Here is a 26314-nt window from a genome sequence, read left to right on the forward strand (position 1 = left end):
GGAACAAGCTCCTCACATGTCAAATCAGTGGTCCTCCCCAAAGTAATCAAGGTTGAACAAAAAACACTATACTCCGAAGTGAGATGTGTTATCAAGATGATAGCCATATCTTCCAAAGAGACCAGCTATCATGCTTGAAGAATCACATGCTGCATCTTATGAATGTAATCCTTCATACTCTTCGACCTTTGAGGCTCAAAGGTCACCACTGTACCTCCATATGAGCTTTCTTCATTGGTGTCATCCTATTGTAATTTTTCCCAAAGGGATCAAGATATCCTTTGCATTGGTCATATTCCAAATATTCCAAGTGCCTGCCGAGTGCAATTCAAGAAGATAATAGACTGGATTTTAGCATTCAGCAGATCCCATGAGCATTGATACTGCCCAAGCTTCTCCACCATGCTATCCCTCCTCTTATTTTTGAGCACTTAATGCTTTTAATGCATATCGCTTGCTTATTCCCTCACCGTGTATTTCGGAGCATGGCAATCAATTATGGCGTTTGCACAAACCTATCCATTGGGGGAGAAGACTTGGAACTGCAAGCTGCCTCTCAAACAAAGGTTTTTCTTTTGGAATTCTGATAGGTTATCTACTTGTTGGAGCCTTCTCGCACGCTGGCATGTCACTGCTGCCTTATTTTGCAGTTTCCGTTAGCACGGTACCTCACATGCTGCCCTCATGCTCAGGAATTTTTTTTCCGTCTAACGTTGGTTTGTTTCAGCAGCTGTAGTATCGTTTCACTTGCTACGGTTTTGGAAAACTGTCCTGAATTTTAAGCCATTTGAGTAAAGCACTACCAGAGTACGAGTACGACTACTTGCTCATTTGGATGCGGTTCTGGGCCCTTTGAGCTATTTAGCATACACACAATCTTTAGAAGGGATTTCATCATGGAAGTTTCGTGATTGTTTCCATTTGAGAGTCGCTTCACTTTAGCAGTTTGAGGCCGTCCATGATCATTTCTAGCTTTTATGGATTTCTCCACCCATTTTGGGTTGCTATGTCTTGCACAGTAATTAGTGCAAATTTAGTTTCACCAAAAATTGTGCTCACGTGCATGGGTGCGAGTGGCTTGTTTTTTTAGAATTCTACAAGACATAGGAGAGGCTGTAAAAAAAATGGGCTTAGGATAAAAGCAACACTGCTTCTTGGTGTGAGGATCTCTTCAGGAATAGACAAGGCTGCTTGGGCTTTTCCTGCATCATCTAGGTAGGTGGTGACCTTATACATGCTATTAATATCATGAGGTCTCTTCTCTAAACACTCAAAATTAATGCAGCAAAATTTTTACTTGTCCAAGCATCAAAAGGCTTGACATAAATATGTAGCTTTATTTCATCAGAGTATGCTCAAGTGTTTTGTACCTCTCTTGTAATAGAAGGCTTGTCTTATTCAAAAGCTTTTGGAATTCAATTGGTCAACTAACACAGCTATCATGTCACATGCATGTTTGTCCTTCAGGATGACGAAGGCTGCAATGCACTCCATATAGCTTCCAGCTCAGCAAAGATGGTCAGGGATAATCTGGACTGGATGACAGTCATGCTAGGAATAGGGGGTGTAAATATTGATACAAGGACATACAGGTCTGGACTACTTTGGTTTTCTGAAATGTCTTGGTGTAGCTCTCTGGCAGTCTACTTCAATATCCAATTTAGCTGCTCTGATGTTTTTCTCCCCTCAATTCCAGCGGCAAGATTTTCAAGGATTTCCTTGAAATGCTTCCTCGAGAGTGGCTATCTGAAGATCTTCTGGAAGCACTTTCAAACAGGGGAATCCAGCTAACAGCCGTCATGTGGGTTCAAGGACTGACAGCTGACAATGCCAAGGCCTTTTTTGTACACAGAAGTGGATGCTCTTTTTTTATAGTTTGAGAAAATCACTCATCACTGCATTGGGATTTCAGGTATGAACCTGGTGATTGGGTGAAGTTCAAGAGGTCCATGAAGGTTCCCAAGTTTGGTTGGCAAGGTGCCAACAGAAAGAATGTGGGGTTTGTGCAAAGTGTAGTCGATAAGGACTGCTTGATTGTGTCTTTCTGCTCCGGAGAGGCTCGTGTCTCAGTAGAGGATGTCGTAAAAGTTGTTCCTCTTGATCGTGGCCAGCATGTCCGGCTGAAAGCAGATGTCAAGGAGCCCAAGTAAGATGTTGTTTATGACAATGTGTTCTCTGGCAATCAGGATTTACTAACAAAGGCTTTTAATTAAATTTCTGGGCAGATATGGATGGCGCGGGCAGTCGAGGGATAGTGTTGGGACAGTTCTGTGTATGGATGATGATGGGCTTCTAAGGGTAGGTTTCCCTGGGGCTTCCAGAGGCTGGAAAGCTGATCCAGCAGAGATGGAGCGTGTTGAAGAATTTCAAGTTGGTGATTGGGTCAGAATTCGTCCTTCGCTGACAGCTGCAAAGCATGGGTTAGGCTCTGTTGTTCCTGGCAGTATCGGTGTGGTCTACAGTATACGTCCAGACAATAGCCTGCTCTTGGAGCTTAATTATGTGCAAGGTCCCTGGCACTGTGAACCTGAAGAAGTTGAGCGAGTAGAGCCTTTCAAGGTAGAGTATTGTTGGGATCTGCTTTATTTTGTTGAGAGCTTGAGGTTGAGCTCTTAGTCATAATTTTGTATCAGTTTCTCATGGTTTTTTGGGCTGATTTGGGCTGATTGTGTCATATTCCTTGTTGACTTTTTAGGTTGGAGATCGTGTTTGCGTTAAGCGTTCAGTTGCAGAGCCAAGGTATGCCTGGGGTGGTGAGACCCATCACAGTGTGGGAACTGTGATGGAGATTAGCAGTGATGGTCTTCTTATGATAGACATTCTCTGTGGCCATAGATCCTGGAAAGCTGACCCAGCTGACATCGAAAAGGTTGAAGATTTTAAGGTATACTACCTTTAATTGTCATTTAATGTAATGGTTTCGGTGATCATGCAATTGTGTCTGTTCTTGAGCAACACTGCTCATGGACTTCTTATGAGCACTCATTCACACTGTTTTACAGGTGGGTGATTGGGTTCGGGTCAAGGCAGCAGTCTCATCTCCGAAGTATGGATGGGAAGATGTGACTAGGAGCAGCATTGGTGTGGTTCACAGTTTAGAGGAAGAGGGTGATATGGGGGTAGGGTTTTGCTTTAGAAGCAGGCCTTTTTCATGCTCATTGACAGATGTGGAGAAGGTAGCTCCCTTTGAGGTTGGTCAAGAGTTACATGTCAAATCATCTGTTACTGAGCCCCGGTTGGGATGGTGTGGGGAGACTTCAGCTACGACTGGCAAGATTTCAAGAATAGATTTGGATGGTACTCTCAATGTGGGTGGTTTGGTCCTTTTTACCGTCCCTGTCTCCTGAGTTTGTAAACCCCAAAATGACATTTTGATCGTTTTTTGTCAGATCAAAGTTGCTGGCAGGCCATCATTTTGGAGGGTGTCACCTGGAGATGTCGAATGTCTTTCTGGTTTCGAAGTGGGTGATTGGGTTCGTCTTAAACCGCATGGTGTGAAACCAAGCTATGATTGGCATGGTACAGGCAAAGATAGCTTTGCAGTAGTTCATAGTCTTTCTGAGATGGGTTACTTGGAGCTTGTAAGCTGCTTCAGAAAAGGTCGGTGGATGACGCATTACATGGATGTGGAAAAGGTTGCAAACTTCAAAGTGGGCCAGCATGTTCGTTTCCGAGCAAGTATTAAAGAGCCCCGATGGGGCTGGAGAGGCTGCAGTCTTGGCTCTAAAGGTGTCATCATTGGAGTCCATGCAGATGGAGAGGTGAGAGTAGCTTTTCCAGGACTTACTGCTCCGTGGAGAGGAGATCCTGCAGATCTTGTAGTAGAGGAAATGTTTGAAGTTGGTGATTGGGTGAAGGTAAAGGAGGATGTGGTGGAGCCCAAGCATGGGTGGAAATCTGTACATCCTGGTGGTATTGGGGTTGTGCAGGGACTGGCCTATGAGATTGATAACGAGGAAAGAGCAGTCCTTGTTGGTTTTTGTGGAGAACAAGATCAATGGCTTGGCCTTGTTGATGAACTTGAAAGGGTTCAAGAGCCTTTTAGGATAGGCCAGCAAGTCCGTGTAAAAGAGGAGGTGAAGCAGCCAAGGTTTGGTTGGTGTGGAAATAATCAAGAAACTTTGGGGACTGTAATATCTATAGATGCAGATGGGAGGCTGAAGACCTACTCCTCTGCTAGTGGTCAAAAATACTGGATGCTTGATCCAGCAGAAGTGGAGATAGTGAAAGAGAAGCCTATCGATATTGGCGATTGGGTAAGGGTAAAGTCCTCGGTTTCAACACCAGCCCATCAATGGGGTGAGGTTACTCATGCAAGTATTGGTATAGTGCATAAGATTGATGATCATGAGGATTTATGGGTTGCGTTTTGTTTTCTGGACAAGCTTTGGGTGTGCAAACGTGATGAAGTGGAGCGGGTGAAAGCTTTTAGAATTGGGGATAGGGTGAGGGTAAAACGAAGTGTGCTTACACCAAGGTGGGGATGGAATATTGTTACACATACAAGCAGAGGGGTCGTAAGAGGGATTGATGCAAATGGGAAGTTGAGGATACAGTTTGCATGGCAAGAGGGCAGGAGATGGATTGGAGATCCTGCTGATGTGGAGCTGGATGCGGATTGATGTGAAGAAAAGCATGCCGTGGTACCCATGGTGGGTTCGGTTGTGTGTGTGACGTGATTTCCTACATAGACGAAGGATTTTTCTTCTGGTAGGCTTGTGATTCTGGCCTTCGGGGTTCTGGGTGGAGAGTAGAATCTCATTCCTACCAGGTCCTTTGTCTACTTGGGAAAGAAGTTCGCACTTTATTTCATCAGTGGTGCCTTGTAGATTACATCTTACTGAGGTAGGTCATCTAATGGGCTAACAAGTTATGTCTGCTAACATATTTGATCTAGTGTATAGTGATGCTCCTCAGAAAGAGTAAATATTTATATATATATATATTTATACATATAGTGTTTCATGGGAGGGTAGATAGGGCCCTTTTGTATTAATGTGAGCGACATCAGTCTGAGCTTATGTGGAGCCATATGTGCAGTATTAGAGTAGAAAACTTTGTCCCATGAGACATGGCATACACTCTTTTGTGCTTTGTTACACAGTTGTTTTACAAGAGAATCAATTCTTTTATGCGTTGAAATTTGTCTCAGTGTTGATGGGTAGTGGTGCGTTGTACTCGTTCCATGAAGAGATCGTATTTCCTGCTTGAAATGCCATGAGAGAAAGCAGAGCCTGTTTGAATCGATGGTTCTCCCTGGTCTGTGTGCCTCCCCCCTCATTTTGTCTCTTAAAAGCATTTGGTAAGGAATGTAGCAGAACGTCGGGTAAGTGATGGTTGTTCCGTTCATCCTGCAGGAAACCTTCTCAGCTCTTATGGGGGCGTGCATGGGGCAGGAGAGGGGGGTGTTTTTAATCTCCTTTTAAGAGCACCCCTTTTTTCTATATTTGGTAGAATGCCGTCTCTTTCATGTTCATGCTTTTTGAAGATCTCTGCATCTGAGAGGAGCTGCATAGAAGAGAGCTGTGTTGATCTTTTGAGCCCCCCAACTTAAGCTACATTTCGAGGTCCCATTTAAGGAGCTCATGTTTTAAGCAATTCTAATGGTCACATGAGTGTCTTGTCAAAGGGTACAATGGAGGGGATGTGACCTATCAAAGCCAAAGATAAATGCTTGGTAGTGTAGCCGCCTACTTTTGAATAGTGAAGCTATTTGTGTCTCTATCAGAACCGAAAGTTGCATGAGGTGGTGTTGAGACAGGTAATCAAGGGAGTGTTGATTGAAACTGCACTCTTTTCACCGAGAAATTCAACATGGCGCCCTTGTAGTGCAAACACGTACTGCTATGCTCTGCTCTCTCTGCAGTACAAAATGTGGACGAGAATTCTCCATTTGAAAGTTTTGAAAAATTTGTCATTGGGAGTCTCGTGTTGGAAGCATTGTTTTGCACTTTATTTGAAGCTATTTTATGTCAATAGAATTTCAATTGTGCAAAATTCTCGTAGATTTTGAAGTAGTCACAGCCGCAATGGTTGCCAGTAGCCAATCCTTATTCGCTCATACTACACTTCCTGTCCCCTTTTGTTCGCATTTGTTTGGCCCTAAGATGGTCATCATTAGGCACCTATTTCTCCTTGCTGTTGCTTCTGTCAAACTCCCCCAATTTCTTTGGATCCCAAAAGCTTATGACTCACAACTTTGTACTTTGTTGTTCATCATGTATAACCTTTCTTGGAGAGTGCTAGTGCCGTTGTGGCGTTTCATCGCACATGTAGAGGGTGTATGCCCCATGTACCAATCCTACGTGAAGCTGTGCCGAATGTTTGATTGTGCATGGGATGTCTTTGGTTGTTTTGTAGAGTAGCATTGGAGAACTATGAGATGACACTTGGGTGGTTTGGGCAATACTCTATGGTCTAGTTTGGGAAAGGAGGGTTTCACTACCACTAAATTTGACTACATTTTGAATCAGAATATAGAGTTTGCACGTAAAGGATCGAGTGGATGAGTATAGTGCCCTAGTCACCTCGTTAACAAACTCCTTCGGATGCTCCCAAGCTCCAATGAGCATGCTCACTTTTTAATAGGAACCATGAATCTTGTGCCTGTCGTATCCTCCTTTAGGCATGGTATGCTTAGATCCTTTGGCATAAGAGACCAGATGAAAAAGTTAAGTAAAATAAGAAATGCTTCAAAGAGAACCAACAAAGGTGTCGCTAATGTCGTAGGTTATCTTGCTCATTCTTATTCTTTCTAGCATTGTCAAGACTATCTCTTGGTCATCACCTCTCCAACTCCACAAGAACTATGCCAAGGAAAAATAAATTGGAGATAATGGTTCTACCTTGCATGTGGTTGTTGTGGTTGAGATCTTTTTGGTCTTGTGGCCTTTTTAAACTATGTACTATATGTACCTAAGATTTTTAAAATCTCAACATTGTCTCGAAGGTTGCTTCAAAAGGTTGTGGAGTCTACCCAACATTGTAAATGAATTGATTAGTACTTATTGCCCGTGGTTATGAAGAGGGTGGTTAGGATCAGATATAATCTTGCTTCTCTCTACGACATTAGGAGTCGTATATTTATCATCAGAGAGCCATGAAAAGCATGATTAAGATGAGTGTAGACAATGATGTAGTCCACATATAAAGAAGCACTTCTATTTAACAAAGTACGTACATGAATTGTATGTTTAGTAAATCATAATCTTTGTAAGTGGTTGGTGTATATATATGTATATACATATATATATAGATAGATAGATAGAGGTCAATGTGATGCCAAAGATGATGTACATAAGTGGATGGTGATAAATTATGATGCATACTTTGTTCTTCATCAATTTCTAGGACCTTACATTTTTTCATATCATATCTAATCCTCTTGTCTTCAGGCCTATCCACGAAGAGGTCAATACATCCCTTGTCCCAGTCATGCAATGACCTCATATCAATCAACTAAGGTCTACCCAATATAATTGGATATGCCCCAAGCTTTGCAGGAATCACATGAATGTCCATGAAAAACCTTTGACCCAAAACATTAATCTCCAGGTCATGAATGATGCCCAAATTTTTTACTCTACTACTATTTGCCATCTTCACATTAAACAAAGATTTGCCTATGAGCTACAATCCCAATTTTTGCGTTGTTTCCTTTGTCATAACACATACTTGGGCTCCACCATCCATGTAGGCCTTTTTCACCCTTCTTCCATGTATCCAAGCATCAACCACATGCAAGACATCAATTAATTTATGAAGCTGCAATACATGTGTATTATGCATCTTTACCTTGACCCTTTTAATACTAGCTAGTTTATGCCAGTGCCTTCTCATACCTGATCTCAAATAAAAGAGTTGCCCATATGATATTCCAGCCCTCTTATTATTCAAGTATTCTAAGATTTTGTAGGTTGATTGACCCTTTCCAACCTGAAAATCATCCATGCCTACCTTCCTTCTCCTCGCTCTTTACCTTTGCATGCTTACTACTTTTAGCTTCTTCCATAGGTGCCTTGCCTTTTTCTATATCTCTCCTTGGATTTTTCCTTTCTCTTCCCTCTTTGAAAAGACCTTCACTCTTTAATTTTTTCCCCTTTTTCTCTTATTTACAAATAAATCAATCTCATCATCTTCATCCCCCTCATCAACCACCTCCAAAATCCCTACATTAAACTGTGGAGGTGCATGAGATTGATTCTATCCCTATTTTATATTTGGATGCCTTGGTGAAGGAATTCATGTCCTCTATTGTCCACTCTTGGAGCTTCTACATGGATTTCCATTTCAACATGCATATCCAAAGGCAAAGGCTCAACCAGATCATTCATTGGTACATAAACATCCCTTTGATGTACATTTGCTTCTCTTTTCCTATTTTCCATCTCATGTCTTCTTATCTTCTTTTTCCATTGTTCTTAGCTATATCTTCACTACCTCATTGTAGGTCCCTGGGTTCTTGAGCTCCACATTATCTCTAATGCTTAAAGAGAACCACAAATCTATCTTTCTTCAAGAAATTAGGGGGAATTTGATTCTTTTCAAGTCCCTTTATAATCCTTCGCCAACAATCTTCAAACTTGTTTATGTGCACATTAAGGTCCTCATGTTCTCCTTCTTGTAGCTTGCTTATCTCTCTCCACAAATCATTGGGGATCATTGTTAGCGGGTATCGCACAATGGACGTATGTAGCATAGCTATCTGGCACTAACATAATATGTCAATATTTAGGGAAGTGACTCGGATGGGGCACAAAGATTCTTTGAGGTTGTTAGTCCTCAAGAAGTAAACCTAACAAGCAAACACATCAACTCAACTCTCTGATCGAAAAATCTTCCCATGTTCTATCTCGCCGCTCTAGGTCATCATGCCATTTAGTCAACTAATTGGACTCTGAACATCTTCACAAAACTTTAAGGGAACCTATATTAGGTCTAAGGGCACAAGTCGATAAGGTCTAGTGGTCATTTGACAAGGTATCAAAATCATGATCCATCATGTACCAAGTCATGGAAACTGCAACAGAACAATCCAAATAGGTCACCTAAAGTCTAGTAACATCTCCTATGGTAAAAATGTCAAAAAATAATGATTTCACCTCTCAAATCTTTAGATAAGACTCTTAGCAGACACGGAGGCGAGAACCACAACAAAACTTGAAATGCTTATATTTAATTGAAAGAGCAAGAGACAAGGAACACAATGCACTTCTTGAAATTGAATTTGGATTATCAGGTTGAGAGAAAAATGAGTGACAAGTTGTAGCTGAGTGGCCGCCTACAATCATACGTACACAGAGCTCTTCCAAAAATCCAAAACATAAGGTCAAAAAAGTGTGTTCAAACTAAAGCTATTGACCTTTATACCTAGGGGTTTTTTAAATGACCAATCGCCGGATCACATGGCTTTGGGCTCATGACAAAATATTACAACTCAGATTGTACAGCTTTCGGATCAAAATTACATGGACTCAATTACAAGGCTTTCGAAAAAAAATACGATGAACTACATTAAAAATGGCTCGTACAAGGTTTGGTTGACTAGGAGGATTCCCCTCAACTACATCGGCTAGACACTCCCCCTTCTTAGCCGTTGCAAATCCTCGTGCAAGTCTTGGATGCTCCTCTGTAGTCAAACTACTATTGTTTGAGTGTCTTTGTGATCTTGTTAAACATTGTTGTTCGAGCTATGATGTCAACTTTAATTGACAGATCTTTGAATGGGTTGTTGAGAAATGTACTATGATATGCCACATGTCTTGCATGCAAATATTTAGTGAGCGAGTTGAATATGGTGGAGTCTCCCATCATGAAGGCTTCTTTAAAAGTTTACATATAATGGGAAGGTAGGAACACCAGCCTTGCATACATCCTCATAATGATATTTTTGGAGGGGGCTTCTGTTTCCATGTTCCAGCTGATGCCGTCCGTTCCTTCTAGTAACAACTCTCAAGGGTGTTTGGACTTGTCGATGTCCTCAAATGCTTCGATACATGTGAGGATCATCTTAGCAAAATCTGGCAGGTTAGGTCTGGCACATCTTGCATTAAAGTGATTACAACTTTGAGAGTGTGTACCATGTATGCCTTTGTAGGTTTATGGTTAAGAGTAGGCTTTGCAATCAATAGATAGTTGAGCACTAATAGCCTGATTCTCTTCCAAGTGTAATTCTCCCAAGATTGCCTTCTTGGTATGAGGAAGTATGTTGGGTCAATCCTTAAATGTTGGGGAGCATTCCTATATGGTGTCTCATCTCGGGGCCTCTTATCAAACCATTTCTTCCTCCAGAGTGGTTGGCTCTCCAAGATGAGCAACCTTTTATTAAGCTGTTACTGGAACATCATCATAATCTCCTTTTGCATTCGGTTCTAGAGGCGGGAGCATCTTCTTTTTCTAGAGGATCACCTCTTGATTCATCAGTGGTAAGGCCACCATTTCATGGCCAAAATTCTTCACATGCTTGCCAGGTTTGAGCATTAGTAGAGCTACCAATTCTAGTATCTTGAGCTTATAAAGCATGTACTCTCTTCGATCCATCTTTTGAGCTCATCTCTGGCATCGACTAACTCTTTCTCTTCTTCGAGCTCGTCCATTTCTCCCTTGGATGATGTACTTGGTAAGTCCACTGGGGGCATGTCAATGCTATATCTGGGTGAGTGGTACAATTGCTTGTGTTTGGATAGCACCCAATTCCAACACTTTAGTCTCCATTTCCTTGGCGTGCATCTCTAATTGGGCAGTAAGTTCAGCTTTAGCTTTTGCCAATTGTTTTTGAAGATCTTTGATCTGTTGTTCTCTTTGGGATTTTGTTGCAATCATTCTAGCCATTAGGAGCTGCCAATGCAGTTTCTCTTGTTCCAACTCCATCTTCAAGGCATTGGTCCCTTCAACATTTGTTGTGGAAAATTGCGATATAGAGGCAAGTGGAAATACATCTTGAATGGACAAGAGGGTGGAGAGGGTTTGCTTGACTACGTCATAGGATTCATACAACTTGGAGTACTTTTTTCTTCTTCTCCTCCAGAGCCTCTTCTAATGCTTGTTGCTGCACTTGGACATCTATATTTGCTTCAATTCGCCTTTCTAACTCTTGATTTTCATCATCCTCCTTTTCTTTTACGATGTCTTTCTTTAGATGTTCTTTGTCCTTTTGCAGGGTAATGACTTGCTACCTTTACCTCTCTATCTCTTGGTTAGCCTTTTGTGTATCGGCTTTAGCATCCTCAACATCTTGGATCCGAAGCTGGGTGATCACCTTTTGGCATCTGAAATTGAGTTCAATCGTCTCCAGGTGCTCTTTAAGATCAAATTCTTCCAGTATTCTCTTGCATCTTCTTGTGTTAGAGGTGGTACATCTCTTTTTACATCCATCTTTGTAGAAATTCCCTTGCTTTTCTCTTTGAGATTTCTTGGCTCCTCCTCGATACAGTCTTGGTCTTTCTTTTCTACTTGAACTTCTGTCTTCTTTGTATCAGCAAGGGGTGGAGATGGCGGTTTTGGTGAGACATGTTGATTTGTTTCCTTCACATCCTTTGTTGTAGCTGTATGTTGAGCTGATTCTTCTTATGTAATTGCTAGCTACGAGGAGAGTCCATTGGTGAGTCTAGATCCATTTTCTAGCGTTTTGACTCTTCCTCAGCCCTGTCTTCATCAAATTTTCTCTTTAGAGCTTTGTGGATCCTTTGGCAGGTGGATCTTAGCAGCTTTATGTCCACTCGCTCTTTGTCACCTTTCTTCTTTAAGCTTCTCAAGCTTTGTCGTCCCAACGTTGATCCAAAAATTGTTGAAAAAGTCAAAATAACATAAATTGACCATAAAATGAAAAATCAACATAACTTGAGCAAAACAGTTCCAAGTTTGACAAAACTTCACTAGTGTGACTAGGACATCTATAGGCACTAGGTCAAATGGATTCAGGTCAATTGTGGATGAGGGGTACATGGATCGTGATCCATGTTGATACACATTTTGGAGTGATCTCTTCACCATATGGTTTAGCATGCTTAAGAGATGCTATGGGTGAAAAATTTTGTGATTTGGATAATTGGTTTGGATTCTAAGCCAACTGTTGCAAATTTTCCACAAACTTAGAGAATTTTGGCATTCTTTCAAGGTTTTGATGTTCAAATGACTTGAAACTTCAGAGTTAGGATTTAAATGGCATGCAAGACCTGATGGATTGGTTTTGGTCCTAAGATTTGAAAAAGGTACATGGATTGCGATCCATGTTTGATCACATTTTGGGATGAGACTCGGTGGGCATGTTCCTATAGCTTATCCTAGCACACTGGTCGAATATTTTCAAATTTGGATCTAAATTTATCAACTTTACCCAATTTCCGGTTTATGGCCCAGTTCTCCCAACTTTGACCATATTTATTTTTTGGATCCCTCTTTGATTGATTTGTGCGGCTAATGGGTGTTGGTTTTTGCTGATTTGATGATTGGAGTTTGACTATCACTGCCATGTCTACTTGTGTACCAATTTTCAATGTCATCTGACTCTGATTGGACTTCTTGGCCTTGCTGAAGAGATTTACACTTTTTGCTGACAATGTTTGGCTTCTCTTTGGTACTTTGAGCATTCAAAACATATCCAACTTTATGACTTATGGTATTTTTCCCCCAAAACCCTAACTTTGGCACTTTAACTCTCTGAAGTCACAAATCTCTCAAAATTCTGGCCAATCTTGCACAATTCCTTCATTACTTGATGACTTGGACACATTCATACACTTTGGACTTTGAATCTACCAACTCTGCTCCTATGGTACATGGATCGCGATCCATGTTTTGAGCCCAAATTTTACCAAACTTGAGGGGAAGCATCTAGACATGTTCCCTAACCCCTTGGTCATAAACTTTTGGGTTTTCACTTTTTCTTGGCATGGGTCAAAATGACCATTTACATTTTTTTTTTGAGATTTTAGGGTTTTTGGGTCTAGAGGAATCGTGCTCAAATTTGAGGGGTGGGTTCCCCATACCTTGATCTAAAAATAGGCCATTTTTGGTTTGATTTTTGGATGTTGGGGTACATGGATCACAATCGATCTATGGCAAGATTTTTGAACTATGATTACACTAGTGTAGAGACGCTGTTGAGGGCATTCACTAGGTGAAAAATTTCATGATTCTGAGGTGTTTAAACATGGATCGCGATCCATGTTCCTCACCCAACCCTGACTGTGATTACATGACCTCTGCTTGGGGAGTCCAGTGGCAATTTTGTTTTGAGTTTGGACTTGATTGGAATGAGTTGGTCTCTTTAGGCAGCTATTCCAGTGTTGGAGTTTAGAGCTAGTTGTGAGTTCAGGGATTCAAACGGTACATATCAGATCAGACAATTGGAATCAAAGTACTGGGCTGGAACGGAGAACTGAACTAAGACAAAGTACTGAACTGGAAAGAGTATTGAATTGGAAAGACTAAAGACTGGAACACTAAACATGATAATGTATATTTGAATCAGTATGCATAACACATAAAGTACAAACTAAGCATTAAAGTACAAATGCATCCAAGCCCAAAAGGTTCCCATGATTAATACAATAACTTCAGAGATAAGTATAGAGGCTAACAACAGTACATGACAATCAACTCGCAACCAATCCATGTAGAATGACCAACCTCGTAGAATGTGTAATGGGTCCTATTTATAGGATCGTGTAGAGTTACTACAATAACTATTGTAGTTATTTCCCGTCGAATACTTCTAGAAGTTACTGCTGGTAAATTCTAAGGAATTGTTCTTGCCGCTGGTAATTCCTAAGGAACTGTTCTCACCTGCCACATCTACATCCGTCCCTTCTTTCTTGAATTTTGGTATGAACCAAAATTTATCATCGACGAGCCACAACGAATCTTCTACCTTCAAAAGTATAGGGTCATTCTTGATGCATTTATTTGGAAAATCTGCGGCATTCTTGATGCGTGTATTTAGAAAATCTACCTCCGGATTTGATATCAAGAAGTGGACTACCCAATATCCTTCCATTGAACCCACTTCCTCTTGCCTTTCCTCTTTGGTGCCTCAGAAGAACAAATACCAACATTTTCCTTGTGGATGAGTCTGTAAATGACCTCTTGTTCAAGTTGATCCCTCCTTGCCATAGTCATCTCATGTTCATAGGGCATGAGAGGGTTGTATGTTTTGATGTCAGGGTCATACATGGTTTGTTTTCTTTGAGTGAGATGGGCCAGCTTATGACAATGCGAGGTAGTGTGTATCCATCCTTGTGAAAGTGGCTGATTAGTCTTCACTCTGGCTTCAAAAATAATTTCAACAATCTCTCTGTATTGTGGGCCTAAGGCTTCCTTAGCAATGATGTATTTTCCTTGAATTTTGGAAGATTCCACTATTAACTAAAGGAGCTGATTTGTGTTAGTCAGTTGGACCCGCCATTGACCCATGCTAAGCTTGAAGTGCTGGGTGGCAGCTTGTAAATTAGGTACATTGTCTTTCTGAAGTGCCTTCTCTACTAGTTCAGTATCTTTGCCAATAGCATGGCAAAGAGCTTTTCAGAGACATAGGTGGTATTTTTCTTCAGGCTGATGGCTTCATCATAAACCAATATACTAAAGGGTATTCTAATGCTGCTACTAGAACCCCTTGACGACCAGCTTTCCTCTTCTTTCTTGCCTGCTCATTTTCCATCAGTACTGTACTGACCCGCTCCGGTGTAGCTGGACAGGGTTTTGTGTCATCAGGTAGTCGAAAAGCATAAGAGATTTCACCAGTTGTGACTTGCAATTGGACTCCAATGAATGTAGCAGTTCCATGGTTAGCATCAAATGTATCTAGCACCTGCTTAATGATCTTTGCATCAAAATCAAGTTTTGTGGCCTCAACCACTACCTACAAATCCCAAAGCTCTAGGAGCTTTACTGCTTGATTTGTAAATACATATTTATGAATCTTGCTATACTGAATGGAAGACAGTGCTTCTGTGATAGTTCTCATCACTATTGTAGCTTCATCCATTTGATCTTGCATCCTTTCTGCTGCCTTTCGTCTACCCATACACTATGTCTCCATAGAACATAGTGAAGAGGAAGAAGATTCACTTGTATTCTCAAAGTTGTAGCGTGGTGTGTCAGGTAAAGCACGATGAGGTGTTGCAAAAGACAATGACGAGGTGGCGGATAGTACTATGGGAGTCTCGGAGCTTGGCGATGGTGAATGAGCAATAATAGAAAGTCATCGCACGGGAGACTTGTGCATGAAAACGATTACACATCTCATTGTTATACAAGTCCGCGCCATAAAAGCTCCACTACTTCCCACTTTTGGGTTTATGTGCACCAGATTTGACGTGGCACACATGCATTGGTCACTTTTGCCAAATGTTTTTGACATAATCCCCTTAAAGATTTGATCAATGATTCCCTTTGGACTGCTACCTACTAAGACTGACTTGGACTGTGTCTTTTCTTGAATATCTACTGGCTCTGGATGTGACACTATTACTGGCTTGATATGAAAAAGGCTCAGAGACTCTACCTCTGGTTCATACTGGTCTACTAGTACAGATGTCTCAAAAGGAACACTACCAACATTTTTTTGAACCCCTTCATTGTTGGAATAGTAAAGATTAATTTTGGCCCCATTATACACTCCAAACAATGGTAATTTAAACAGATATGGCAGCCTAACTGTATCGTTGTAGAATACCCAGTCTACTTCATATGGCCCAGACCAGGCTATCTTGAGATTTGGTTTTTTTGGTCCCAGTTTAGACTGGTAAAGTAGAACCAAATCTCCTCTCTAAAAAATCTCTGACTTTGATTCTACTATCATGCCAGTGTTTCCTTCACTGCTGAACCACCTCTTGTTCCAACATTTCTTATTGCCTTAACTCATCCAATCGTAGCAATTCTTCCAATCTCTGCTGAAGATTGTGATTGAATTCCATGCTATGCTCCACTACCAATCGAAAACTGGGAATAATAAACTCCATTGGCACAACTGCTTCCGTTCCATATACCATTCGGAACGGTGTCATTCTAGTGGTATCCTGATAAGCTGTTTGGTATGCCCATAAAGCAGTCTAAAGTTTAGCATCCCATTGGTGTGGCTCCTTCTGAATTATCTTTGTCAAAATATTCTTAATGGTTTTATAATTACTCTCTGCTTGACCATTGCATTGGGGATAATATGGAGTGGATTTTCTATGCTTGACTAAAAGCATGTCCATCAATATTTCCATAGTATCATTAATGAAATGTGTCCCCTGGTCAGATACAATTTTGATAGGGCAGCCATACTGACAGATGATATTTTCAAAAATGAAAACAACAATAGATTTAATAGTATTATCTGGAAGAACCTTGGCCTCCACCCATTTGCTAACATAGCCAGTAGCCATTAAAATGTATCGATTCTTTCTCGGAGTGACTTTATTATATGCCCTCATAAAATCTAGATCCCATTTCATAAATACCCCCAAAGGTTGTACAGGAGTGAGAGGAGTCATATCTGCTGCTGTAGGTCTACCCATCCTCTGGAATGCAGCATAAGTTTTACAAAATGACCTGACATCATCTATCATAGTTTGCCATGACCATAGTCCTACTTGCAATATCTTCTTATAAAAGATGTGAGTAGAAAAATGACCTCCTGAATCACCACTATAGGCTTCAGTAATGACTTTCATTTTGCCATGCATCGTGACACATCTTTGGAGAACACCATCCACACTCACCTATACAATAAACCCCCAATAAGAGTAAAATTCAGACTTTTGACAATCAATGCCTTCTTCTGATTTTGAGACTAAGTGTCTAGGGGTTCCCCTTTCTAAAGAAAATCGTATATTTCTTGCCATTTTGGATCTAGATTTTCTTCAGCTGAAGCTTGGAATAACTAAGCATCCATTGGCTCATCCGCTCAAAGATATCTCAGAATAACATTCAGTGCTTCTAGACAGAAAGTCAGTGCCATAATGTGCCTTACCGGGTTTGTTGAAAATGTGAAATTTGAAATCCATAAAAAACATCATCCAGCGAATTAGTCTGCCCTGAATAACGACTTTGTTGATAAAAAACAATAATGCCTTGATGATCCATATAAAAATGAAATAGTTTTCCCAATAGATAGTGCCTAAACTTAGTTGCACTGAACACCATCCCCAATGATTTTGTTTTCATAGTGGTGTATCCTTTCAACAATACTGAACCTGCGAACGATGACGACTAACAAAGTAAACTGGGTAGTCGGTCTTTCCATCAGGTTGGGCCAGTATAGCTCCCATTGCCAGTCCTGAAGCATCCACATGGACATGAAAAATAACATCCCAGTTTGGGTGTCGAAGGACTGGTTTGCTGATAATTACATTTTTTAGACACTAGAAACTTTCCTCACACACAGTGGTCCAAATAAACTTATTGCTTTTCTTAGTGAGCTCATATAAAGGTAGGGCTTTGGTTGAAAACATATAAATGAACCTTCTGTAGAAGTTGATATAGCCCAAGAATGAAATTAATTCAGACACAATTTTGGGTGCCGTAGCTTTGGACACATTTCATCTTATCATTGGCCATCTCAATACCATTCCGGGACACAATAGTTGACCTTTCCAGACCATGAAGACTGACTTGAATGGATTTAGGAAGATTATTTTTTCCCTGCACCTTTCAAAAACCATTTCTAGGAATAATAAATGCACCTCTTCCTTAGAAAAGATTGTAAAATCATCCATGAAGATGACTAGAAACTTGTGCATGAATTCACTAAATATTTCCATCATATAGCATTGAAATGTTGCTAGAGCATTGCACATATCAAATGGAATTACTAGATACGTAAATGCTCCCCATTTGATGATAAATGTAGTCTTGGCTCTATATTCAGATGCTATCTTCAACTGGTTATAGCCACTATAACCATCCATAAAGTTGTACATTTCATGGCCTGTGATTTCATCCAAAAGCATATTCGTGAATAATATTGGGAATGGAACTTTAAAAGTCCGTGCATTTAATTTTTTGTAGTCCACACAAACCCTCAAATTCCCATTCTTCTTCAGAACCACCATTATAAAAAATAACCAGTCACTACTGTCCACTTCAATAATGAATCCTGCTTTAAGCAAATTGTCTATCTCCTTCTTGACTTTCTTGGCGTAATTAGGATTCATTCTTTATTGTTGGCAGATGTATTGGTCTTGCATATGGTTTTAGTGGTATTCAATGCTGACAAATCTTTGGATCTACACCTTTTAGATCAGTGTGTTCCCAAGCAAACACATCTTTATACTTCTAGAAAAGAGCCTTTGCTTTATCCCTCACCTCTGAGTTCATGAGTTTGTTGATTTTGATCATTCAGGGTTTTTCTTATGACCCAAGGTTCCATTCTTCTACGTCTTGGTCATCTGGAAGTAACCACTTTGGGCCACCTCCCTTCCATTTTGCTAATGACTCTGCTTCCTTTTTAGTATCGATTCTAGCCGCATAATCTTTGAATGTATTTCCTAACACCAAAGTTGCACCTTGGACTTCAGTACCTTCAGTTGCTATCTCAGTGCCTTCTTGAGTAGTGTCTGTCATTAATCTGAAATCAAATTTTTCCAACTCAGATTCAGATTGGTTCATTGGCTAACTGGACTATCCTTTCTTCAGCATGTAGTTCAATAAACTAGTCTGGGAACTATCTCTTTTGTTTGTCAGCTTGTGCCTTATTCATTAATTTTGCATTTAGATCAATCCGTGCTAATGGAAATATTCATTGCTGCAAGAATTCTCTCTATCTTCCTAGAAATGTATTTCTTGCATAATTCTTCAGGTCTTAAGGCTTTTTTCCAGCTCGTGGTATTATCAGTTCGGATCTGAATCCACCTACTAGATCCTTGAATAGTGACAGTCTGATTTGCATAATCATGAATGGCTCCTATAGTTTTGAGCTAGGGTCATCCCAGTAGCATTCCATATGCTCCTTGGACATCTAACATAAGAAAGCAGGTTTTGAATTTTTCCTTACCCACCCATATTTGCATGTTTTTAGTCAGATCTGTAGCCTGTACTACCCTATGGTCTGCCATTCTCACTTTGAATGGTGCTTGCTTTAAATCACTGATGCCCAGTTTCTGTTGGAGAGTGTTCTCCCAGTATGTTGACTCTGACACCTCCATCCAGAATAACACCAGATAAAGGTTCCCATTCTTTCCTCAACTTATGATCAACCTGAAGGACTAGAACTTCATCATCTCTTACACTGAGAGGTCTATTGAGGGTCTATTGCCTTTGCCTCAACTTCAGCTTTCCTTTTCTATCTGATGAACTTTGTAGCGTCTGGTGAAGTTTGTCTAATATCATCCAGCTCATAGATCTCATCTCTCTCGTGCCCAGAACTGTTCTCCGAACCAGAGGATTCATGACTATGCTCACAGCCCTATTCAACTCCTTTCTCTGAGCTGGTTCCTTGATGACATTGGGATGGGCATTGATCCTTCACCAACGCAGTTGCTTCACTCTCAGACAAGTCTGGTTTGACTTGCCTAACTTCTTCCACTTGCTGACACTGGGACGACAGGCATTGATCCTTCACCAGTTTAGTTGCATAGATCTTGGCCAAGTATGATCTGACTTACCTGAATTCTTCCACCTGACCTTGTACTACGACAATTATAGATTCTTCAATTCCACATGCTGAGTGCTTTGTCTGTCCCTTCTCAAAAGACTCGGTTGGGATCTTTTGGATGGTGCGAGCCTCAAAATACTCTAGTTGTTCTGGTAGATTTTTAGCCAGATTCTCTATAATCTTGGCTGCCAGCTCTCACTGCTCCTGCCACTGATCCACGACCTTGGACTTCCAAGCCTCTCTCTATTGTTCCCACTCCTTGGCCTCAATAGTCACTGGCTGCTAGGGCTCCTCTGGAATTTCTTTGATAATTACACCTTTTCTTAATGCCCATACTTTCCACAATTGTAGCAATCAAAACTTCCGTGTTAAACATTCCCATACCCTCTATCTTGGCTAGTACCCCCTGGGTATCTGCCTCGGCCATTACTAGTCCCACTGGTTCCTGGATTTTCTGTTTTGGACTCAGTGGCTCCTTCCATTTTTATTGGTTCTGCATTGCTTAATGCTATCAAGGATATATCTTTTCCTTTCTTGAAGTGATAAATCCGAATGGCACAATTATTCTAGAGATGGCCATGCGCCTTACAATAAGTGCATTGTGGACATTCATTCAAGATGTAATCTTTAGATTTGCATTTGGAGCACCAGGTTTCCATCTTTTTGATGGAAGGTTTGATTTGGGCAATCTCACCAATCTATATGGACATTTCTTCAATTTTGTGTGACCAAGATCCTTTCTTTCCTTTACCCTTGCTTTTCTGATCTAAATCACTATCAGATGTACTAGAGCTGTTACTAGAATCTGAATTCTCAGTGGATGAACCACTGCGAGACTTGATCTTCTCTTCTTGTGTTCTTTTTCTTTCTTGGCTTGTTGCTCTAATTTGAGGGCCCTCTGCACCAAGTCATTGAATTTCTTTGTTGGTGCATGTACTTCTTGTTCTTTGAGTTTCTTACTATGAAAGCCATTCATTGTTCAAGAACCATGCTCTCATCTCTTTTCAAAAGGAGGTTCTTGCAATTGCCTAGTCAACTCCTTGATTTTCTCCACACAGCTTCAAACAGGAAATTTCCCTTGTTTAATCTGATCAAACTCACAGAGTATATCCTCATCCCCTCTATTGTCTAAATACTCCAGTTTGAAAGCTTTTAGTAATTTGTTGTATGACCTGAGTTGGCAAGCCGGGTAATGTAATACCATTTTTTGGCTGCCCTTTTAGCGTTCGCGAAAAATATTCCCCCCATTCATCCTTGTCAATGTGCTTCATACCATTCAAAAGCTTGGATATGAACATCTGGATCATCTTTCTTACCTTCTTTGAAGAGTGGAAATGAGATTTTCAATGAGGTATTGGTAGTAGCTTCTCTAGTACTTTTGGAATTTGAAGTATGACGATGGTGTTTGGATTGAGGTTTATGATAATGATTAGTATCAGCTTCCCAATGACCATCTTCCTGAGTCTCAGACTCAATACTAGTACCAATATTTGTCACTCTCTTCTTCTTTGTTCTGTGGTGAGTTCCCTTGGTGCCCTTACTTTTGATGTGCTTACTAGAGGACCTAGACCTCTGAGACATGGTTCGGTGTTGCTCACATTCAGCCCATTGTCGCCTGCAATGATTGGAGTGCTGAGAGTCCCTTGCCCCTTCAATAGTACCATGCTCAAGAGGTGCGTCAATTTCATTACCAAGATCGTGTTCTGTGTCAGAGCCTTGCTTTGATTCTTCTAGAATTGGACTGACCCACTCTGCTTCACCACGAAACCTGGTCGCTGGTTTGTTGGGCACATGTAACTCTGGGCGGCATGACTACAACTTAGAACACCAACGGGGAGAGAGTTCACTGGTCATAGAGCACTTCAGCTCTAGCCACTGTGATCGCCAAAATGAAATGAGCTAGTCTCTTTAGGCAGCTACTCCAGTGTTGGAGTTCATAGCTAGTTGTGAGTTTGAGGAATTTAGATGGTACATATTAGATCAAACAACTGGAATCGAAGTACTAGAACAGAGAACTGAACTAAGACAGAGTACTGAAATGGAAAGAATACAAATTGGAAAGACTGAATACTGGAACACTGGAACTAATAATGTATATTCGAATCAGTATGTATAACATAAAAAGTACAAACTAAGCATTAAAGTACAAATGGCTCCAAGCCCAAAAGGTTCGCATGATTAATACAAGAACTTCAAAGATAAGTACAAAGGCTAACAACAGTACATGACAATCAACCCGCAACCAACCTACATAGAATGACCAACCCCGTAGAATGTGTAATGGGTCTTATTTATAGGATTGTGTATAGTTACTACAGTAACTATTGTAATTATTGCCCGTTGGATACTTCTGGAAGCTACCATCAGTAATTCCTATGGAACTGTTCCCACCGCTGGTTATTCCTAAGGAAATGTTCTCTCCTGCCACATCTACATTGGTTTTCTCCCCCTAATGACCTCGGACAGTTTGCCAAAAATTTATCTTTGATTTGATTACTGTGGTTAATTTGATGTTTTTTGTGTAGTGTATCCTTTATGCATTTGTGAAGGGATGCTAGATGAACATACGTGTTGAATCTCGTGCCTGGTGGTGGCTTTAAATGTATCTAGCAAGCAAAGATGCCGTAGCATGCTCTAGGTTGCAAAGACATGATCTCTCTCTCTCTCTCTCTCTCTCTCTCTCTCTCTCTATATATATATATATATATATATATATATATATATATATATATATATATATATATATATATATATATATATATATAGAGCTCAACAAGTGCAAATGAGACCTGATTTTTCCTATTTTGCTTATAAGTGCTCGATTTACCCAAGTCCCAAGTGCATATTTACCTTTGTTGTCTTGATTGCCCATGGCATATCACTTGTGGTTCAAACAACTCATTTGGACATCTAGTCGCTTGATTTTGCAAATTTGAACCGTCGTAAGTTGGCCCAAATTTTGATTTGTGCCAAATCTTCCTAGATTTGACATGTTTGAATCTCTTGCTTTGCTGATCTAGCATTTGATTTCAAAAACCAATTTGAACTTTCCTAGTTAATTTTATTTATCCTCACTAGCCAAAAAATACAAAAAATTATTGGAAATTATTTTAATTTGGCCAAAAATTAGCCAAAATTATTTGCACACTCGTATATACATAATCTCACTCTAGGCATCATGGTTGTCAAACATTTGTTAGTGTGGCTCATTATTATGCATGTTAAGAGATAAAAACCTGATAAAAAGCAGCTAAAAAGCATATGGCTCATTATTATGCTTGTTAAGAGATAAAAACCTTCTAAAAAGCAAAAACTTAAAACACAATTTATACACTATACACATGAGTTCTCAACATCTTGCAGCCCTTGATCCTGCAATTGACTTGCTACTCCCCCCCTTCCCATTTTGAGTCATCCTGGATGAAGGTTTATGCAATGTGCATGGGCATGAACACTTTGTGTATGCAAGGCCTTGTAATACGGCCCTATCATTGCAATGGAAAAGATGCATGGGGTAACAATATGCGGTGCAAGATGTGGGTACTGAATGTATTGTTCAATGGATTTTGTTGACGAGGCTCCATCTATACTACATGGTCTAAATAAAAGTGTTTGAGGATGGCATGCTCTCTCTTAGATTTTCGGCTGTTGGAGTACCCTCCGCTTGATTTCCATGGGTTTTAGCGTCTTGGGTACCCACTTATACTTTGGTTGTGGAGACTACTAAGCTGGTTGCTGTGTGTACAAAAAGTGACCTTGACCCTGCATCAAAATTTGTAGCCACATAATCCACATTGTCCATCTCCTTGCATGTGTCTTCATCCACAAATTCTTTGCCCAATGGTTTGGAAAGCAATGGTGATCCATCTTGGAAGGTAAGCTTCTTAATAGGCCATCGTACTAAAGTGATTCAATCTAAGCTGTCACTTGCACTCGCCCTTGTTCCTTCATTGTAAGCTTTATTCAGCACCACACCAAGATCTTCTTCTCCTCAAACCTCATAGTCAATCACTTCATATGGAAAAGATAGAAGTATATCCACTGTTCCAATGAAATATTTCATCCCCTTTGACCAAAGCAAGACAACACGCTCTTTCCAACTCTCTTGCAATTGATCTTCGTAGCCGACTTCCTCCATATGTTCTCCTTCAAGGGCCACTTCCACTTCATCATGTGGCATACTAATCATGACACATTCCCCTATAAGCTTGACATTTTGTCTCTCCCATTTTGCAAACCCACCAGCCATTTCACTGACTGTCAATGCATGAATTGTTGGAAAGGGCAAGCAACGAAAGAGTCATGGCAATTATCAATAGACACTGACAAGCTACCATCTCCAACTAATTCACCATGGCACAAAATGCTAGGTTCAATTGAAAATACACTCCCATTTTCAACCACCTTGTCTCCAATGAGGAGGTCTACAAGGTCTCCACTTTGAATGACTTTTGTAAAGACACCTGAAAAAAACATTCAATGCAAGAGTACTCTCAAGATTTTACCATGCAACACAAACTTGAAGCTCATGTTGAGGATTATTAGAAATATTAAAGGACCATGTGAAAGCTATGGGTTTGCAGTCATGGAATGTACCACCATCCACTTATATTACATGCTATTACTTAGCTAATACATACCCTCATAATAGCCTCAAGATTTGACCACGTGGAAAAAACTTCAGGTAAATGCCAAAGCGTATTAGACATGTTAAAGGGCCATGTCAAGGGTATGGGTTCCTAGTCATTCAATGGAACGGATCCCACTTTTATAAAACTTATATTTAGTCGGCTAATATCACTTCATGCATACCTTCAAAGTAGACGCACGAGTTGACCACGTGACAAAAACTTTAGGCCTACACCAAGGGTTATTAGACACATTCAAGGAATGCCAATGCTATGGGTTTGCAATTATTCAATCTACCCAATCCCACTTCTATTACACCTGTGTTTACTTGGCTAATATAACTTGGGGTGTACCATCATAGTGTGGACTCAAGATTTGACCATGTGGAGGTCCATGCTAAGGATCATCATACACATTCAAGGCCTATATCAAGGCTATGGGTTTGAAGCTATTCAATTTGTATGTTTACTTAGTTAAGATAACATGGGTTGTCACGATAGCCTCAAGATTTGACCACGTGGAAAAACCTTGAGGGCCATGCCAAGGAGTATTAGATGAAACCTAGATCCCTCTATGTACAGTAAGCACAAAATAGATATATGAAATTTATATACACATAGGCATGTAAATAGTCAATAAATATCTATTGAGATGGAGTAGCCTCAAGATTTGACCACATGGAAAAAACTTGAGGTCCATGCCAAATCGTATTACACACGTTAAAGGGCCATGTCAAGAGTACGGGTTCCTAGTCATTCAATGGATCGGGTCCCACTTTTTTATACCTTATGTTTAATCAGCTATACTTCAGGTATACCTTCAGAGTAGACTCAAGAGTTGGCCACGTGACAAAAACTTGAGGCCTACGCCAAGGGTACACATTCAAGGAATTTCAAGGCTATGGGTTTGCAATTATTCAATCTACCAAACTCCACTTCTATTACACCCTATATTTACTTTGCCAATATAACTTGGGGTGTACCATCATAGTGCGGCCTCAAGATTTGACCATGTGGGAAAAAATTGAGGTCCATGCTAAGGATCATCATACACATTCAAGGCCCATGTCAAGGCTATGGGTTTGAAGCTATTCAATCTGTATGTTTACTTAGTTAAGATAACATGAGTTGTACCAGTAGCCTCAAGATTTGACCATGTGGCAAAAACTTGAGGTCCATGCCAAGGAGTATTAGACCAAAACCTACATCCCTCTATGTACAGAGCACAAAATAGATATATAAAATTTATATACACATAGGCATGCATTAAATATAGATATATGGGAAGAATTGCATTGACTAATGGAAGGATCTTTTTGAAAGAAAGAAAGAAATAAATATGGGTGTGTATATGTATGCGAACATACTCGCACATATGTATGCATATGCACACATACATTCATGCATAGCATACTAGACTATACAATATTGATATTTATATAAATATATAGATATAAAAAAATAAATACACACACACACACACTAGTATACTGGTCATAAGTGGTTTTTTAAATTAAAACTCCCCAGAAGAAACAACCCCCCCCCCAGGGTTGCATAATAAAGATAACTGGGGACTTGGCCCCTGCTTAGACCAAAGCATGAAGTGTAATTATTTCATGGGGTAGGCGGCCCCTGTCCACTCTCGATCACCTTCCCCAGGCTATGGCACCTACAGGCTTGAGTAGTTGAGGGCGTCTGATTGCATTCAAACTGATGACTCTAGGAGCGTGCATGACATCCTATATATACTGAGGTGAGGGCATACTCTGGCCCTCACTTAGCCTTGGCGTAGGTCTTTCTTTCTGCTCTTTTTTTCGCTGCTGTCTGATCTTGCTAAAATGGAGCTTGCAACTCAAGTAACATAGGTACCTTACTACAAAGCTTCTGTTTTTGTTTAAATGTTGTTGCAGTATCGTGCATGGTAAGAGAAGAATGATGTCGTCTGAGTTATACACTATGTATTTGTCTTAAACTTAGAGAGACAAACTTTTTTGCCTAGCATTTGAGCAAAATAATGGACTCTTTGAAGTACCTGCATGTAATTTAGGTATCGGCTCAGAAAGAAGCCGCTGCATAATCATAACTACTGTACATGGACATTATTGTGGGC

The 26314-nt window shown here is 40.3% G+C and overlaps 1 protein-coding gene across 1 annotated transcript in view; it reads left to right on the forward strand.

Annotated features, from left to right (window-relative positions):
• The window catches only part of KEG (protein kinase KEG), a 42547-nt gene extending 37405 nt beyond the window's left edge, over positions 1-5142 (forward strand). Inside the window, exons 10-16 of the mRNA XM_086485284.1 lie at positions 1468-1592; positions 1697-1801; positions 1913-2146; positions 2226-2559; positions 2696-2884; positions 3003-3308; positions 3390-5142. Coding sequence (XP_086341410.1) covers positions 1468-1592; positions 1697-1801; positions 1913-2146; positions 2226-2559; positions 2696-2884; positions 3003-3308; positions 3390-4622 — 2526 coding nt within the window. The 3' untranslated portion in view covers positions 4623-5142. The remainder of the gene's footprint in view (positions 1-1467; positions 1593-1696; positions 1802-1912; positions 2147-2225; positions 2560-2695; positions 2885-3002; positions 3309-3389) is intronic.
• The last annotated feature ends 21172 nt before the right edge of the window (positions 5143-26314 follow it).

The sequence above is a fragment of the Adiantum capillus-veneris genome, chromosome 16, assembly GCF_014529385.1.
Source record: "Adiantum capillus-veneris isolate H3 chromosome 16, ASM1452938v2, whole genome shotgun sequence".
NCBI lineage: Eukaryota > Viridiplantae > Streptophyta > Polypodiopsida > Polypodiales > Pteridaceae > Adiantum > Adiantum capillus-veneris.